The sequence below is a fragment of the Mesoplodon mirus genome, assembly GCF_964341445.2.
Source record: "Mesoplodon mirus genome assembly, chromosome: 7".
Lineage (NCBI taxonomy): Eukaryota > Metazoa > Chordata > Mammalia > Artiodactyla > Ziphiidae > Mesoplodon > Mesoplodon mirus.
Window position 1 is genome coordinate 132100160 of NC_138983.1, and position 14551 is coordinate 132114710.

The following is a 14551-nucleotide window of genomic DNA, read 5'->3' on the forward strand; positions in this document are numbered from 1 at the left end:
TGAAAGCAGGAGTTGTCTTCACAGGACAAGTTGCTAAGACCAGCAGACCCTGAAAATCCCCCACCCCTCCCTTTCCTGGATTCTGCTTAAAGTCTGAAAGATGCAGGTAATTCCCCCCTTCATAACAGAACAGAAAGGAGTGACACCCAGAGTGTCAATGAACACTTGATCCCTTTCTAACCCAGGAGCCCTCCCCAGGATGGTGCTCCACCGAGAGATCTCATGATGGTGGCCCACAGAGTGACCTCATAGAACTCAAGTCATCGTAGCTTTATGGTGTCAAATTCCTTAAGCTTACAGCGACAACAGTATGGGGAGGGTGTTTTGTCCCACGTTCGTCACTCTTCATCTTCCTCCCTAGACTCATCGTGAACCCTTTGTCTTGGTGCTGAGACCGGGCCTCACTGCCTCAGTGGAGTCTCTCTTTATGTCCCTTCGTGGTGTGTTTGGGGAGAGAGTTAGGAATGGTCCAGAAAAGGCAGAGAGGGGAGGCCCTGAGATGAGAAGCTCCTTCCTCCACAGCCCTCTCCCATGAGCCACTGTTGTCCTCCAGGCAGACATTTGGCCCCTCCACTTCCCGTGATCCAAGTGGGTGGGGAGATCAGGATTTAGGGCTGCTTCTTAGGCCCAGATGACCTGGCTGTGGACGTGGATGAAGCAGAGGGAAAAGCAAGGGCTGGGAGTCAGGTGGAGATGATTTCCCCCCCACCCCGGGGGCTCCAGGTCCGCTTTGTTCATATTTTGTTTTGCTTTCATTTGTTTTCACAATCCGGGACGGAGAACTCTGGAGGCTGGGAGGGATGGACCCCGACTGCAGAGAAGCAGAGGTCAAGACCCACAGTCCACAGCCCAGGCTGATGGCTGACAGGGGAGAGGGTTCTGATTCTCCTGTTGGCCGTCTCGGGAAAAGTTCACGAGGAGTCTGTAGGAGAAGTTGAAGGAGGATGGATTTATCCCCCAGCTCCTTAGCTCTCCTGCCAGACCCCAGGTGCCCTCTTGGACCCCACCCCACTGCCAAGAACCCCTGCAGTCAAGATCGCCACATCAGCTAGCCAGACAGACACTTACCGCCGGCCTTGGGCGCAGGACAGCTGAGTTGACTTCTCTGGGACGAGATCCGAGAGGTGGAAGGCCAGGGAGGCAGCCCCCTTCCCAGCCACTGGGTGTGGTTTTTCTCCATGTCCTCCAACCAGTCTGACCTCCACTCCCACGGGGGCAGGGAGAGGGCAGAGTTCAGGAAGAGGTCATCCCGGGGGGAGGGAGGTGACAAAGCATCTGTCAGGGAGGGTAGAGGTATCTGTGGAGGGTTGTCCTTCACCCTTATGGACCAGTTTAGGGCAGAAAGCTTGGGGCTGCTTAAGGCATACACCCAACCCTAGACATAACCCAGCCCCACTCGGTCCATCACCCCCAGTGGCCACATCCACAGGAGCCTCCGCCCCAGGAAAAGGAAGATGTCCGTTGGTTTCTTCAGAGAGAACAGCTTGAACTCTTTCCTCCTAGCCCAGCCCTGGCCTTCTGTCCTAGGTAATCCTTGCTCTCCTATCTGCCACAAGCCTGACTGCTTTTTTGGGGGTGCAAAATGTAGAGTTAGGGTTCGTAAGATGGGTCTAGGGGATCTAATAGAGTGTCTGAGGAAGGTCACTCCAAAGGGCCATGGGGAGCCCTGACTACCTTCTGTTGACTTGGGGATGATGGTCCCACCTGCTAGATACATGAAACAGGCAGCCCAGTCACTTCCCACTGTGCCACACACAGGACAGGAAGAAGGCCTTGAAAGCACAGGGGGACGCATGCGAGAAAACAGAACTTCCCACAGTGGGGACGAATCTGAGTCACTGGGCTGGGGAGCAACCTTTCCTGGAGACCCACATCTAGTAAGAGGGTCCTGGAGGTAGCAGAATGGACTCTACAATTGGCTGCCTCTGGGATTGTAACTTGAACAATTTATCCTTGTTCTGGTAGGTGACCTTGAGCAAGCTAATAAAGCTGTTGGACTTACAGTTTCTTCATTTGGAAAAGAATGACAAAGAATATTCTTCAGAGAGTTGCTCTTAATGTTGAGTGTATGTAAAGCACTTGTCATAGTGCCTGGGACATAGTCATCCCTCAATAAAAACTAGCTGTTTGGGCTTCCCTGGTGGCGCAGTGGTTGAGGGTCCGCCTGCCGATGCAGGGGACGCGGGTTCGTGCCCCGGTCCGGGAAGATCCCACATGCCCCGGAGCGGCTGGGTCCGTGAGCCATGGCTACTGAGCCTGCGCGTCTGGAGCCTGTGCTCCGCAACCGGAGAGGCCACAGTAGTGAGAGGCCCGCGTACCGCAAAAAACAAAACAAAACAAAAAAAACTAGCTGTTTTAGGGATGACGACGACGAAGACAATGCTTAGGATGCTTTGCCTCTTGGTTGGAGAGAAGCTGTGTCCACTCCAGGGGGTGGGGATGAGGAGTAAGACAGTGATCTCACGTACCTGTGAAGACGCAATCTGCCTCCCTGGGCTCCAGACCAAAGCCAAAGCTGTCCGCAGCCACGGCCAGGGCCCGGGCGAAGTGGGCATCGGCGAGGAAGGAGCCGTCGGAGGAGCTGACCAGGCTGGCTCTGGCGCTGGGGGCGTTGTCCTCAGAGGCTGAGCCCCAGCCGTTGGCCAAGGAGCCCTCGCTGGGGGTGGGTGTGGAGCAGGGCCGAGGTGGGCACAGCAAGCCCCTCATCTCGGACCCCACCCCCCCTCCAGGCCTGCCCATGTCCGCTAGCTCCGAGGCCGTCGGGACGCTGATGTAGCCATAGGTGATGGGGGGTGAAGGAGCCCTTGGCATTGGAGAGACACTGTTCCTAGGAAGAGGCGAAACGGGGGATGGGACGCGGTCAGCGGGGGGTGGGGCGTGGAGTGGCAGAAACAGCCCCGTTGAGGAGTGGAGGCAGCAGACGGAGGCATACTCCTGTCTCGCGCTCCTATCTGTATCCTCTGGTTCCCCCTCTGGCCACTCACCTGGGGGTCTCCTCACCCTCACTGAGCTCCAGGCACAGGGCCACCTCCTCAGGGGTCAGCACACTGTCCTGATCCTCCCCCAGGGACGACAGTGATGAGCTGGACAGGCGACTGGATGCTGGGCTGGGACCAGAGAGGGAAGAGGCCTGGGGACTGGAGGGGCTGGGGGGGCCGGAGGGGATAAAGGCGGGGACGGGGGCTGCTGGCAGTGGGGGGCAGGAGGGGGCTTGGGGCTCCACCGAGTGCCTGATTGGGGTAAGATGGCAGGATGGTTAGTGCCGTGCTCCTGGCCCCTGCCACCCCTCCCCCAGCCCCGTCTACGCTCAGCAAACACCCCACACCCCCAGTGCCCCGCCCTGCGTCCTGACCCCATGCCCTCTTACTGGGTCTGTTGACTCTGAGTGGGGGATCCACGAGGAGGGAGGGGTGCTGCGGGGAGAGGGTGAGTCACCAGCTCACTGGGGGAGCCGAGGAGCTGTGGTCCCAGGGCCCGGCAGGCAACCAGGGCCCAGGGCACAGCTCCTGGGGAACGACAGGCTGGGCGTGAGATAGCAGAACCCCCGTCAGCCCCGGGCCCCAGTTTGCCTGTCTATCCAGCCCCTCAGAGTCCTGTCCGCACCCAGCCAGCCTCCGCAGGGACAGGAGAAGCCCCACACCCTGCCTCAGCCCCTCACCTGCCTCGCAGCGCCCTCCTCTCACCTGGGCTTTGGGAAAGGTTCTTGGAGCCTCTGTTGCCCAACTCACAGGCCCAGAGCTCCACAGGGTGGCTGGCCCGGAGCAGCGGAGAGCTGTTGGCCTGGTGCAGCTCTGCAAAGCAAAGAGTCGGTGGCTGGAGGCCAAGCCTGGGTGTGCCTTGCAGACCTCAACCACAGGCTCTATCTTCAGCTTGGTCATCCAGTTAAGCTTTAGGGTTCTTGAACCCAGAGGGAAGAGGGAAGAACCTGTCTCCATCCAGGCAGCTGTGATATAATGGAAGGAGCACTAAGCTTGGAGTCAAAACACCTGCACTCATAGCCTGGCTCAGCCACGTATTAGCTGTGTGACCTCAGGTAAATCCATTAACCTTCCTGAGCCTGTTTCATTTGTAAACAACCACTGCAAAGCATGGTTTGGCCAGTTAACTAAAAACAGATTGGAAAGTTCCCGGCACCTAACAGATATATTAAAAAACAACTTTATTTCTCTTTACTGTACACATTCCAATTTCCTCATCTCTATACCCTCACATTGCTACCTACTCTCATGAATTTTGGCTCCGTGAAGGCAAATACTCCTTCTTTTCTTGGAGAGAATCTGTTAATTTCCACTTCTCACATTGCAAATATCTCACATGGCTCTGGATAGTCTTGCCCTGATAAACCCAAGTGTCTCTCACTTGGAGAGATGGGTTGGGCTGTCAAGTTGAGCTGAATGAGGAAGACAAAACCAGGGAGCTCCAGACCATGTCAGGTGTGAAGGGAGAGAGTCAGCTGATGGGAAGAGGAACTTTAAAATAGGAAGATGTGTTGGTCTCATCCAGGGAGGCAATGCCCTGCCCATGGATATTCAGTACGTGTTGAATGAATGAGTGAATGGATGCATGATATCAGAGATGCAGGTTTAAACACAAGGTGAGAAGAATCATGTACAAGATGGCAGCTATCATCAGGCCCATGTGGCCACTTAGGAGACAGGGCTCTGAGTGAACTGTGACAATACAGAAGACCTGGCCGTGTGCAATGACTTGGTCGGGCCAAAACCAAAATGGATCTCAGTTTAAACCAGAGAGGAGCAGAATAATAAAGGGAAAAGGATTTTCCCAAGACCAGGAACAGGAGAACATCAAGCAAAGGAGAAAAGAAACAGCCTTCAGGTTAGTGTCACATGATCAGAAGCCCAGTTAGGAAAGGGGACCGGAGACCAGGCAGGACTCTCAAGACAGAGCTGTCTAGTCAGTCTGATTTCAAAGATCTGGGACAGGTTCAAAGCAGGGACAAGGCGTTCATCAAGAATCCATCTGGACCCTAGGAATCCATGTACAGTAGCCAGAGCTTCTGAGCCACTGGGATGAAAAGCCACACAATGGCTAGACTTCCTCCATCAAAGTTTCCTTTTCCAGTTTGGCTGGTTTGGTTTTTACTCATTTCCTTTAATTGTCATATGACCCAAGGAGTCCTGGAGGGCAATTTTGGGTGCTCCAACCCTGCTCTCATCACCTTTGTCTTTTCTTGTGCCTGGCTTCTTGACTAAGCTCAGAAATGGGGGCACCTGTTGTTTATGTTGGGTTGTGTGGAAAGGGAAGGAAAAAGGCCATACTCATCCCTGCTCCTATCATTTCCTCTAAAGGATTCTGGTAACAAAACCCCCCCTCCTTCCACCTTGCTTGGAATTACTTGAATTTAGTTTCAATATTATTTGAATTAAACTATACAGTAAACATGTTATCAGGGTTAGGTGGAATCTTGTTGGGCACACCTGAATTGCGATAAATATTTGTTTGAATTAATTATTTAATGAGGCTATTCAATGTATTGATGATATGTATCAGCAAAGTGAACTGAGAATAAGATATAATGGATTAGACATGGGACACAGCAGTTGTGAGATTATTAGTCACAGAGGAAAAAACCCAACTAAGGTCAGATAATAAGAAAAAGGGGACTTCCCAGGTGGCGCAGTGGTTGAGAATCCGCCTGCCAGTGCAGGGCACACGGGTTCGATCCCTGGTCCAGGAAGATCCCACATGTCGTGGAGCAACTAAGCCTGTGCATCACAACAACTTAGCCTGCGCTCTAGAGCCCGTGAGTCACAACTACTGAGCCCGCGTGCCACAACTACTGAAGCCCGCGCGCCTAGAGCCCATGCTCTGCGACAAGAGAAGCCACCGCAATGAGAAGCCCGTGCACCGCCACGAAGAGTAACCCCCGCTTGCTGCAACTAGAGAAAGCCCGGGCGCAGCAACGAAGACCCAATGCAGCCACAAATAAATACATAGATTTATTTAAAAAGAAAAGAAAAGAAAAGAAAAAAGAATAAGCAAGTCAAGGGGGTAGAGGACACTGAGAGCCTGCCAGTTTTAGAAGACAAGGAATCAGCAGTCTTTCGGACTAGCTGACAGCAGTAGAGGAGCTCCGTGCCTCTGAGATCTTGCTGCTGGTGCAGAGAGCCAGAGGTAGGCCAAGTGTCCACCAGCCCAGGGGAGTCACTGTTCTTAGCCCATCCTGGGCAGTGGTGGGGTGGGGCCGGGTGAGGAGAAAAGGGGTGCAGTGAGGACCTAAATCTCTGAGTGAGGTTAGGAAGCTTCATCTCAGAATCGGAACCTTCTTAAGAATTGAGTGTAGAAAATCGCTCACCTTTTGTGGGGTAGTGTTAATGTTCTCAGACAGGGTATACATTATATTCAAATTAGTGTAGTTATCCATGGAAAAGCTCGTTTTTAAATGAGACTTCTGTAACCTCTTTTTAGCTGGTATTTCATTATCACAGATGATTTCTAATGCAATAGCTCTGAGGCAAACCTGGAAAGGATGCCAGCTAATATTGAGTCATAAAATTCTGGATATTGGACAAGCTCTTAATTACTCTGAATCCATCGTTGTCTTAATAAAAGTTGGATTATATCCACTTAACAAAACTGGCTAGATGTTGAACATTTGTAAATCTTACTAATCAGTACAGCAGGCTCAGGAAGACAGCAGAGTGCAGACAATATTCAGAAACAGGAGAGAAGAGTCAGCGAGAGAACGGAACTTCCCAAGGGCACTCCCAGCGAGACCCAGAGCAGCCTTTGGAAGCAGACCATTCTGGTTTCAAATGTGAGATCTGCAGCTTATGGACATGCAGTTTTGAACAAGTTACCCAATTCTGATCCTCTTTCCCAATCTTGTAAAATTAGAGAAATAGCACCTAGCTGATATGTTGTGAGGATTAAATGAAATAACAAATATAAGTAAAGCACCTCACATAGAGTAGTTGCTAAAGAAACAGAGATTATAATGATTTCTCTCTAGAAAGTCAAAGCAGGTAGCCGGAAGTCAGGAGAAAAATCTGGACAGAAAGGAAATGCTCATTCTCTGGGAAGCCAGTTGGAGGTGGGTACCTGGGCAGACTCATATATCGTGCATGTACATAGTACATATGGACACAGTGCGTAGTAGAGAGATCACGAATGCCTGAGGCTTCGGGCTAGCACTGGTTACACCCCTCCAGGTTCTAGAATTATCTGTGCACTGGTCAGGCACTTTCATTAGACTTTGAGCTCGTAGAGAGCAAGGATTATGTCTCTGTGTCCCCCGTCTGGCATACAGTGGTGCTTATTAAATGTTTGCTGAGTTGAGCTGGCTGCAGAAACAAGGCTCACTACTGGTGTGGCAAAACTCAAGCAAGAGGGGCTTCCCTGGTGGCGCAGTGGTTGAGAGTCCGCCTGCCGATGCAGGGGACGTGGGTTCGTGCCCCGGTCCGGGAAGATCCCACATGCCGCGGAGCGGCTGGGCCCGTGAGCCATGGCCGCTGAGCCTGCGCATCCGGAGCCTGTGCTCCGCAACGGGAGAGGCCACAACAGTGAGAGGCCCGCGTACCGCAAAAAAAAAAACAAAAAAAACACAAAAACTCAAGCAAGAGCACGGTGTAAAGAAAAGCTAAGGCCAGCACGCTCTGGGCTGGGTGCGTGGCGATAGGCGTCCATCAGGACAGGCTGTGAGTGGGGTGCGGCCCACACCCAGCGTCGAGGCCACCCCATGCTCTCTCCTGTCCCCCCACCACCCGATTCAGGCTGTCCATCCTCCCATCCTTACCCTGCCTTTTTTTGGCCTTCCAAGCCTCTGCAGGGGCCAGAGACAAGCGCGGAGAAGAGAGGCCCCTGCGGCTGCAGAGGCTGTCTGAACTGGGCCAGGGACTGGAGAGCCTGGCCAGCTGGGGTGTGAGCCGCCTGGCAGCTGGGGCCTGGGGACTTGGCCGGGCTGGGGGGCTGGAAGGCAGCTCATTGATGAGGGAGCCATAAAAAGTGCTGGTGTCGGGAAGCAGGGGCACACCGGGGCTTCGGGGATCCCAGGAGATCACTGAAATAAAAACGACAGGAGGAATTATGGTGAACGCATCCCACCCATGCCCCCCGCCTTCTCCAGCCCTGGGACCCCTGCTCCACTGCCAGGCCCACCCCACGCCCTCGGGACATGCTCACAGGAGCGACGACTGTCTAGTGGGTCCCGGGGGTCTACTCCCAGTCGGCTGCTGAGACTGCTGCTGCTGCTGAGGTCCCGAGAGCCAGAGGTGGAGCGCCAAGTGTCTGCCAGCCACGGGGAGTCACTGTGATCCATCCTGGGCAATGGAGGGTGGGGTGGAGGGAGAACAAGATTGGCCAAGACCTCCAGCTCAGCGGGGAGCAGAAGGGGTGGGGTGTTATTCTCACTGCTTTTCAGCCCCTCACAGCCTCCTTAAGATCTCTGATCTGCTGTCCCAAACTCAGCGCCGCTTTCTTATCCTGGGATCAGGGGAAGTCCAAGTTGCCCAGAGCTAGGAGGTATCAAAGAGAGATAGCTATGGGCTGAGACAGAAAGAACACAGACCTGGAGCCAGATCTGCTGCAGCCTAGCTGTGCAACCCTGGGCCACTCAGTCTATTAGCCTCTCTAAGCCCCCGTTTCTCCATCTGTAAGATGGCAACAGTAAGGCCTTCCTTACAAGGCTGATGCTGTAAGTTGAGATGAAGAAATGTGAGATCACTCAGCCAGCAGAGCAGGAGTTTGCTACCTGAATGTTGGCTTCTCTACCTCTAGCCTGGTTCCCTTTGAATGGGACACCATGCGGCAGGGATCAGACCAAAGCACTTTTCTGCCAAAAACCTTCAGTGGCTCCCATTTACCAAGATAGAGCCCAGCTGCCTAGCGTGGCTAACAGGGCCCTCCTTGGTCTGGCTTCCAGCTCCTCAGTCTGTGCTCTGACCCATCCCACACAGTATGCCCCAGCCAGACCAAAAGGCTTGTCTCTCCCTGTGAACACAACAGGCTATTTCTTGCTGTTCCCTTTGCCCTCCCCCGTCTAACTGTCAGGGTAAATGTGAAATCTTCTTCCTCCCATAGTCCCCCCCAAGCCCCTTCCTTGTACTTGTACATGTTTCTGCACTCCCAACTCTGGATTGCATTTATGCTTGCGTGGCTGTCTCTGCTAGACGGAAGCTGTTCTAAAGGAATGAATCAACAAAGTGATCGGAGTGGAATCTCCCTCAAAGAGAAGGGATGAAGCCCCAGGGGAGCCAGAGAAAGTTCGGGGCAGAGCAGACTAAGCCCAGGAGGTAGCTGGAAGGGAAAGACCAATGAGCACAGAGCAACGCAGGAACACAGCACCAGCCAGCACAGAACCTTGCTCTGGGCCGAGCAACGGACAGCAAAATGGTAGAGCTGGATGCGTCTCACACACAGTAGGTGCTTGATAAATTCCTGTTGAAAGATGCAGACCTGGAATGTGAAATCTCCCAGAGGAGATCTAATGAGATAAAGAGCAGGAGAAGGTGGGCAGAGATGAAATGGTTATTTCGTGTAAAATTCAGCCAGTAGGAGAAAAAAGGATGTTTTCTTTTTTGGTGTCGTGTCTCATAATGGGAGACTTGCTCCGGCAGCCAAACGCGCTTGGAGCAGATGTACCTGCAGGCGGGCTCCCTTGCTGAGAACAAGGAGTAAGAATCCATCACGCGAGGGCAGAGCGCCCTCTGCTGGAACTGTGGGTGGACTATTGCGAAGGAAAGATGCCTCCGCGGGTAGGTGATTTCCTGTACCCAGAGGGACTGCTAGGTAGATGCTGAGGGTACAGAGCAAGTTAGAAATCAGACTGGCCCTCCTGTGCTAGTTATTCTCCACCTAGCAGAATGAGTCAGCAGGAGGGTGCCGTAAGTATTAATGAGAGCTTGGTGACAAGAGCCCTGGATCAGGAATTCAGAAGGCAGCTACGAGCTGTGTAGCCTCGGGCAGTCACTTGAGTCATGAGCCTTCAGTTTACTCACCTTGTCAAGTGGTGTGATAGGAACATTAATGAAAGAGAAATTAATTCTCACTTGAAGTTCAAGGGAAATTCAGGTACTTGGATGCCAAATTGCCTGGCAGGAGGGGAGACTAGTACTCTGGCCCGTTCTCCATCCCAGCTCCACTGTCCCTCGGCCCCCCTGCCCCTCCCTGGCCTCAGGCCCTTTCGTCTCTCACCTGTGTTTTAGGATGGCGTCCTCACTGGTATGTCTGTACAGACCTGGGAGAGGGCAGGAGGAAGGGTCAGCCCAGAGTCTCCAGCACCTGGCTAGCGGTCTAAACCCCTGTAGCGTTCTGGCTGGACCCAGGGAAGGCCTGATCACCTGGGAGTCCACTTCACCTTCTCACCTGGGCCCAGGTGCACCCCAGCTCGGCGCCGGCGGTGGATGCACACGGCGGTGCCCAGCAGCAGCAGCCAGAGCACAACACCCCCGCTGGCAATGACCTCTGGCCGCCTCAAGGCCGCCCTCAGCTGCTCCAGGGTCCACGGGCCGTGCGCACTGGGTTCCTGGGCAGCTTGCTCCATGGCCTGCTCTGTATGGGAATTTGAGCTCAGGGGGAGGGGGCGGCCGAGGCAGTGAGGGTGGGGCAGACGAGGGGGAGGAGCCGGAAGCGAGAGCGGGGAGAGAGGAAGGCGGAGATGGGGCCTGAATGGGTCTGGGTGGGGCCGGTGGGCACTGTCCTCACCTAAAAGGAGGCAGACAGGGCTGCTGGGCTTCCCAGCCCCAGCCCCAGTGACTGCGGCCACTTGTACGCAGTAGGAACCTGGCATGCGGGTGGCGATCTCCAGCCGGGTCTGCTCGCCTGCCACCGTCCAGTTGGCCGGGGGGAACGAGGTGTTGCCCAGGCTCCAGACCTGAGGCGCAAACAGAGGGGAGCTCGCCCCCTGGCACCATCCCAGCAGCTCAGCCCTTCCTCTTGCGGATCAGACTCCGGGCGTGTGGCCACCCTGTCCTGCCGTTCACCTGGGGACGCCCCTCGCATGCACCCACACGTCCTATTTCCTCCTCCCCCCACAGAGTGGGAGAGACTTCTCTCTAGGCCGACAGACGAGGGACAAAAGTAATCTGCTGAAATAGGCGTTAGACCCGTGGTTCACAAACGTCAGCGTGCTTCAGGATCACTTGGAGGATTTGTTAAAATCCAGATTGCCGGATCCATCCCCGACTTTCTGATTCACAAGGCCTGGCAAAGGACCTAAGGATTTGCATTCTAACAAGTTCTCAGGTGATGCTGACGTTGCTGGTCCAGGAACCACCCTCTGACACCACTGCCTTAGAAGCTGAGAGTCAGACACGGCCTGGTTTGATTCCTGTTCTGTTTCCCGCACCTGTGACCTTAGCCTCACTTTCCATGTCCGTAAACTGGGGACAATAACCCAGGGTGAACTATGAGATGAAATGAGATAGTGTAAGTAAGTGCTCGGCAGTGTCTGGCAGACAGTAGGGTCCTTGCCCAACAACAGTAAGTTTCCCTTGCTTCTCTGCCCAAGTACCATTTCTTAGTGCCCAGAGCAAGTGTCTACAGGACACCAGGGAAGAGGTATCTCCTGGCACCACTAGGAAGGGGTGTATCAGTTTGTGCAGGGTACCTGGTAGCCACGGATGACGCCATTGTGGTTTTCAGCAGGTGGTGGGACCCAGCTCACGAGGACACTGCCGTTGCCAGGTTTTAGGGTCACCTCCCGGGGAGGGGCACTGGGCACTGGGGAGGGGGTAGGGAGAGAGGCTGTAAGGGATGCTGAGGGAGAAGGCTCTAGGGAAAAGAGCTAGAATGGGACACAGGGTCAGAGCCATACTGATGAGACTAAGAGCCTTTCTCAGCTCTGCTTGCTGAGCCAGGGCAGGAGGGAGCCCAGGGGTGGGACCCACCATCCGCCCGCTAGAGTGGGACCAAAAGGGGCTGGGGGTATATTGTTGGGTTTTGGGGGGCATCTGTCCCTGACCTTGTTCAGGCAGCCTCAGGAGCAGCACGTTGCTGTCGGGGCCTTGAGCCCGCCCGGAGGATGGTCTCACTTTGAACTCGTAGTCTTGGCCCCAGTGGAGGCCCTCAAGCTCTGCGCTCTGCCAGCCAGCCAGCAGGGCCTCTGCCCAAGGGGCTCCCTGGCCTCCGGGGGCAGCCTGGGTCCTGAACAGGGCCGTGTAGGACTGAGCAGGTGCAGCAGGGCCGCTCACCTGGGAAAGAGCCCAGAGGGAGAGGAGGGCTCAGGGCTCTCGTGACCAGCCCTTTCTGGAGCTGTGACGGGCTCCAGCCCAGGTCCTGGGCCTCACCTTCCAGCTGAGCCACACAGCAGGACCAGGCTTGGTGCCCTTCGCAGGGTCTGGGTTCAGCAGGGTCACGTTTTCCAGCTGAATGCGCACAGCCAGAAGCTCCAGGGGCTCCTTGCGGTCCTGGGGCTCTGTGGGGAGCACAGGGCTGGGATGGGGCCCATAGGCCAGAACGAAGGAATTGAGGGGTGGAACATCCCTCGGCCCCAGAGGAACCAGAACTTGCAGCTCGCCCAGGTGGAGAGCACTTCGATTTCTATTCTAGGACGGGGGAACCACCCCTACACGGGGTCCCCGCCGCTCTGACCCTGATCCCGGGTTCCGCTCCCACCTCCCCTAACCCCAGCCAAAACCAGACCACACCACCCTAACTGGAGCCCCCGACCTTGGCCCTGACCGCCCTCCCCTTACCTTGGACAGACACCCTGGCTGCCCGGCTCTCCCGTCGGCCTGCACTGTTGGTGGCCACGCACATGTAGGTCCCTGCGTCACTCTTCTCTGCTCTTGTCATCAGCAGGGAACCTCTGGACACCTGTCAGGACCAGGTGCGTTGTGAAGCCTCCCCGCAGGGGAGGGCCTCTGAGTGCGGAGGGAAGTCTAAGGCCTCACCGCCTCCCCCTTCCTCAAATTCTGCAGGGGACGTTGGGCCAGGGGGCGGGTCAGTCCCTTGGGTGTGCACAGCTGTGGCCAGGACAGGGTGAGGCGTGGGGAAGGGGGTTACACTCACCGAGTGCCGCCCTGGCTGCAGGGCCAGGGGTTTCCCATCCTTCCACCATGAGACTGTGGGCTCTGGGTGGCCCCAGGGCGGCCCACACTGCAGAATCACCTGCTCGCCCACCGTGGCCACCGCGTCCCGAGGCTGGACCTGGAAATCTTCCCGAAGGACTGTGGGGAGGAGGGAGGGTCGCAGAGGGCGGGACCCAGTCCCTACATCCAGGTCCCACCTTGGCATCTCCCAGCATTCTGCATTACCTACCTTTCCACTGCCTTGAGCTCACTCTTCAGAGCCCCACCTCCCCGGTCTCCCATCTAGGACCACCCCCAACCCAGGTCTCCCTGCCCAGGGCTCACCAGCCACAGACAGCCGAGCGCCCCGGCTGACTGCCGTGCCCAGCCGGTTGCTGGCCTCACACGTGTAGACACCCAGGTCCGTGGACAGGGCCTGGTCATCGTGGGCACGTCCCCGGGGAGGGGGCCGCAGCAGCAGGAGGGTTCCGTCAGGTAGGAGGTGGTGAATGTCTGGGGGCACCATGCTCAGGGGATGCCCATTCAGCAGCCAGCGGATGGTGGGAGGTGGCTGGCCTGAGGCCTGGCAGCTCATCTTGGCCGGGCCAGGGCCCTGGAGCAGCTGGTCCTCGGGGTGGACAAGGATCTGGGGTGGGGAGTCCTGAGCCATGCCTCCTGGGAGAGGAAAGGAGGTGGAGCCCAGTCTGACTGCAAATAGGGCCCCAAATCCCTGCATGCCTCATCTTCCTCCTCTTGCCTGAAGATCAGTTCCCAAATAACACGCTAGCTGGGAGGGGAGAAGGCCAGCGTGTGCGCGTGGCACCCAGGTGAGGGCCGGTGGAGCTCTCATTCTGTCTGTCTCACACTCAACATCACCATCACCATCATCCTCACCATCGTCTCTGGTACCCCCCACTGCAAAAGGGAAGCAAAGGAGCAAGGGGGTCTCCTCCCTGCCTTGACCAGGCCTCAGATCAACGGAGCGGAGCGTGGGCTAGGAGTGGGGAGGACCACACTCACCTGTGAGGAGCAGAAGCAGGAGAGGCAGGGGCTGACGGGCCCCAGGGAGGCCTCCTCCTCCAGAGCCCATGGCCGCCCTCAGGCCTCTGTCCTTGTCTGTAGCACTTTGTCCTACTGCTCTGAGCTCACAGCGGAGGGAAGGAGGGGCGGGCGCGGCGGTGCTGGTTGTTTGTGACCGAGACTCTGCCCCAGGAGGGAAGCGGCTTTGAGGAAACCGATGCTTCCTGCCTGGCCCTCAGTGCCTTGGAGAATTGGGAGGAGACCAGAGGAGAGAAAGTCTCTGACCCTGATCCTTTAGTCATAACCTCTGACTCCAAGCCCCGCCCTAGGGTTTATCTTGTGATCTAGTCTAGGATTTCTTAGAAGTAATCCTCAGCCTAACCATAACTTCAACCACTGTTTTGATCCTTTATCCCAAGCCTCCATTGGACCCTTGAATCTCAATCCCAATCCTTTGGCTTCCAAGCGACCCCCTGCTAGAGTGGCATGAAAACCGAGAAGTGGAATCTCAGGGCACAGCATTCTGAAGCTGAGGGTAGAGGAAAGCAGGCCCCGGAAGCCAA

General features: G+C 55.8%; 1 protein-coding gene across 3 annotated transcripts; it reads right to left on the bottom strand.

The window, feature by feature from the left end:
- Window positions 1–255: 255 nt before the first annotated feature.
- On the bottom strand, window positions 256–14259 carry ROBO4 (roundabout guidance receptor 4). Of its 3 annotated transcripts, none has more exons than XM_082626847.1 (18): window positions 13989–14259; window positions 13314–13643; window positions 12970–13127; window positions 12654–12774; window positions 12246–12373; window positions 11921–12149; window positions 11567–11679; window positions 10663–10831; window positions 10324–10509; window positions 10153–10195; window positions 8143–8279; window positions 7757–8020; window positions 3684–3791; window positions 3368–3506; window positions 2985–3230; window positions 2469–2827; window positions 1069–1275; window positions 256–922 (listed from the first exon to the last, which is right to left on the bottom strand). In XM_082626847.1, the coding sequence occupies exons 1-18, from the start codon at window positions 14056–14058 to the stop codon at window positions 912–914; spliced, it is 3018 nt and encodes a 1005-aa protein (XP_082482973.1). In that variant the 5' UTR covers window positions 14059–14259; the 3' UTR covers window positions 256–911. The 3 variants fall into 3 exon arrangements, with proteins under 3 accessions (XP_082482973.1, XP_082482974.1, XP_082482975.1); XM_082626848.1 differs by having other exon boundaries at window positions 3368–3413; window positions 13989–14257; XM_082626849.1 differs by lacking the exon at window positions 3368–3506 and having other exon boundaries at window positions 2985–3107; window positions 3659–3791; window positions 13989–14258.
- Between the last annotated feature and the right edge of the window lie 292 nt (window positions 14260–14551).

Bases quoted from the DNA above. Each gene is read 5' to 3' on its own strand.
- ROBO4 (XM_082626847.1), bottom strand. From the start codon at position 14,058: ATGGGCTCTGGAGGAGGAGGCCTCCCTGGGGCCCGTCAGCCCCTGCCT. The intron at 3,231-3,367 runs GTAAGAGGGCAT...TACCCCAATCAG, and splicing joins ACTCAGAGTCAACAGACCCA to GCACTCGGTGGAGCCCCAAG. The intron at 2,828-2,984 runs GTGAGTGGCCAG...GCCTCTTCCTAG, and splicing joins GAGGGTGAGGAGACCCCCAG to GAACAGTGTCTCTCCAATGC.